This window comes from Monosiga brevicollis, genomic scaffold (assembly GCF_000002865.3).
Source record: "Monosiga brevicollis MX1 MONBRscaffold_22 genomic scaffold, whole genome shotgun sequence".
In the NCBI taxonomy this organism is placed as follows: domain Eukaryota; class Choanoflagellata; order Craspedida; family Salpingoecidae; genus Monosiga; species Monosiga brevicollis.
The window spans coordinates 2,061-4,335 of record NW_001865059.1 but is presented as its reverse complement, the minus strand read 5'-3'; the positions used below and the strand labels follow the sequence as shown (position 1 = coordinate 4,335).

Sequence of the window (2,275 nt, the reverse complement as noted above, 5' to 3'; positions counted from 1 at the left end):
ATGCGTGCCTTGAAGGTGCCATCATGCTTGCGAGCAAAGACAACACGAAGGTCGAGGGGCTTGATGTGAGCTGGAAGGTGATCTAGTCCTTGGATGACGTAGTGCTCGTGAAAGGAATCAGCCTCCTTCTCAAGGGCACGGGTCCAGCTGTCAGCATCAGGACTGTGCATGGCTTCCTTGACGGTAGCAGGCAGCTTGTTGTAGTTGTCGGTGGTGGTGATGTTGGCGCTGAAATGAGGATGGTCAAGGAGAAGAGGGTCAGTGTCGTCGTCGAGGTCATCGGTAACAATAATGGTAGTGGTGGTAGTAGTGGAGGTAGTGGAGTCAGCAGAGTCAGCAAAATCAGCAAAATCAGCAGCAGAAGTAGTGGGTTCGTCGTGGTCAAGGTCGTCAAATTGGTCGTGTTTAGGTGGTACAGTTGCATTCTCCCCTTCACCTGGGCATTGACGTGACTGTGCGCACAGCCCAACCCCCGACCACCTCGCAAGCCTGCATCAAGGTGGGCGCTGCCCTTCGCCGAGCCGAAAAGGAGAAGCGCGACTACTACACCGGTTTCAACCATGGAAAAACTCTGATCGTCCCTGCGGCGATGACGACAACCGGTGGGTTCGCCTCCTCCTTTGTGGATCTGCTTGGTCAGCTCGCCCGCTGCGCCGAGGCCCGTGGTGTGTACCAGCCGGGGCTGGATGAGGCCTTTGTTCCCCGGTGGAAGGGTCGCTTTGCGGCGCTGGTCCATCAGATGAACGCTGACCACATCCAGCGCCACTTTGGCGGTGTCTGCCTGCGCTCGTCGTAGGTAGGAACCGTCTCGGGGGTCCCTCTGTGGGGATCCCTGTGTGCACCTGTCGCTCCCAGGGTGGTTCCTCGTTGTGTCTTTTGATGGCTTGACTTGTATTTTTGTCTGATTTTGCTTTGATTTCTGCTGTATCTGTGTGGTATTTTTGCTGAATTTTTGTAAGGTCCTTTGTATGATGTCTTTGTCTTCTGTGGTTGGTTGTTTTCTCAATCCGACGTTGTGTCTCGTTGGACGTGAGCGTGCCGTGGTGTGTTTTATGTTCGTGCTGTGATGGCTTGTAGTTGTGATGTGTGACTGCCTTTTTATGTGTCTTGTGTTTAAAATGGCCGTATCTCTGGTTATACTTGGTCGTTTTGTACGATTTTTGTTTCTATGTGCGTGATTCTTCGCGCTTGTACTTCTTGGCATGATAGGAGCCGATGAAATTGTCTTGTTCTCTTGGGGTGTTCTGCATGCCGTCGTGATTTTGATGTCGGGGTTGCACAGCTTTGCTTTCAGCTCTGAGGTTCAAACACCTAATTTATTATTTATTATTTATTGTACTTTTTGGCATGATAGAAGCCGATAAATGTAGCTTGTTCTCTTGTGTTGTTTTGCGTGCCGTTGTGATGTTGATGTCGGGGTTGCACAGCTTTGCTTTCAGCTCTTTTTGTAAGGTCCTTTGTATGATGTCTTTTTCTTCTGTGGCCGGTTGTTTTCCTCAATCCGACGTTGTGTCTCGTTGGATGTGAGCGTGCCGTGGTGTTCATTGTGTTTGTGCTGTGATGGCTTATACTTGTGATGTGTGACTGCCCTTTTGGGTGTCTTGTGTTTGAAATGGCCGTATCTCTGGTTATACTTGGTCGTTTTGTACGATTTTTGTTTCTGTGTGCAGGATTCTTCGCGCTTGTACTTCTTGGCATGATAAAAGCCAGCGAATGTAACTTGTTCTCTTGTGTTGTTTTGCGTGCCGAATGTAACTTGTTCTCTTGTGTTGTTTTGCGTGCCGAATGTAACTTGTTCTCTTGTGTTGTTTTGCGTGCCCTTGTGATGTTGATGTCGGGGTTGCACAGCTTTGCTTTCAGCTCTGAGGTTCAAACACCTAATTTATTATTCAGCTCTGAGGTTCAAACACCTAATTTATTTATTTTGGCCATGTTGCAGACATAAGCCACCGGACCGCGCTCAACCAAGTCGTGCAGGCCAAAGCCCCCGGTGTTGGCCCGTGTGAAGATGCGAGCCTCCAGGAGCTGTTCCAGCGTAACGTCATGACCTTCAGCTCCAGCTGGTGCAGACAGGATTACCTTGGCAAAAAAGGCTTTGACAAAGGTGTCCTTGCAAGCACGGTTCAAGAGCTCGGACAAGCCCGACGTCAGACTTGGGGGCAGCGTGTAGAGGTGGTTGATGAGGCTAGGCACGTACTGCATGGCCGTGAGGAGGGCCTGAAGCGAGACACCGGTCGTCAGCATTTCATTGAGCTTGCCAGCAATGTGCTTCGCC

At 50.3% G+C, this 2,275-nt stretch overlaps 1 protein-coding gene across 1 annotated transcript in view; it reads right to left on the bottom strand.

The window, feature by feature from the left end:
• Positions 1 to 1,902: 1,902 nt before the first annotated feature.
• MONBRDRAFT_10503 (uncharacterized protein) overlaps positions 1,903 to 2,275 on the bottom strand; it is a gene marked incomplete at both ends in the record, with an annotated part of 2,433 nt that continues 2,060 nt past the window's right edge. Inside the window, one exon of the mRNA XM_001748240.1 lies at positions 1,903 to 2,217. Within this exon, the coding sequence (XP_001748292.1) occupies positions 1,903 to 2,217 (315 nt within the window). The remainder of the gene's footprint in view (positions 2,218 to 2,275) is intronic.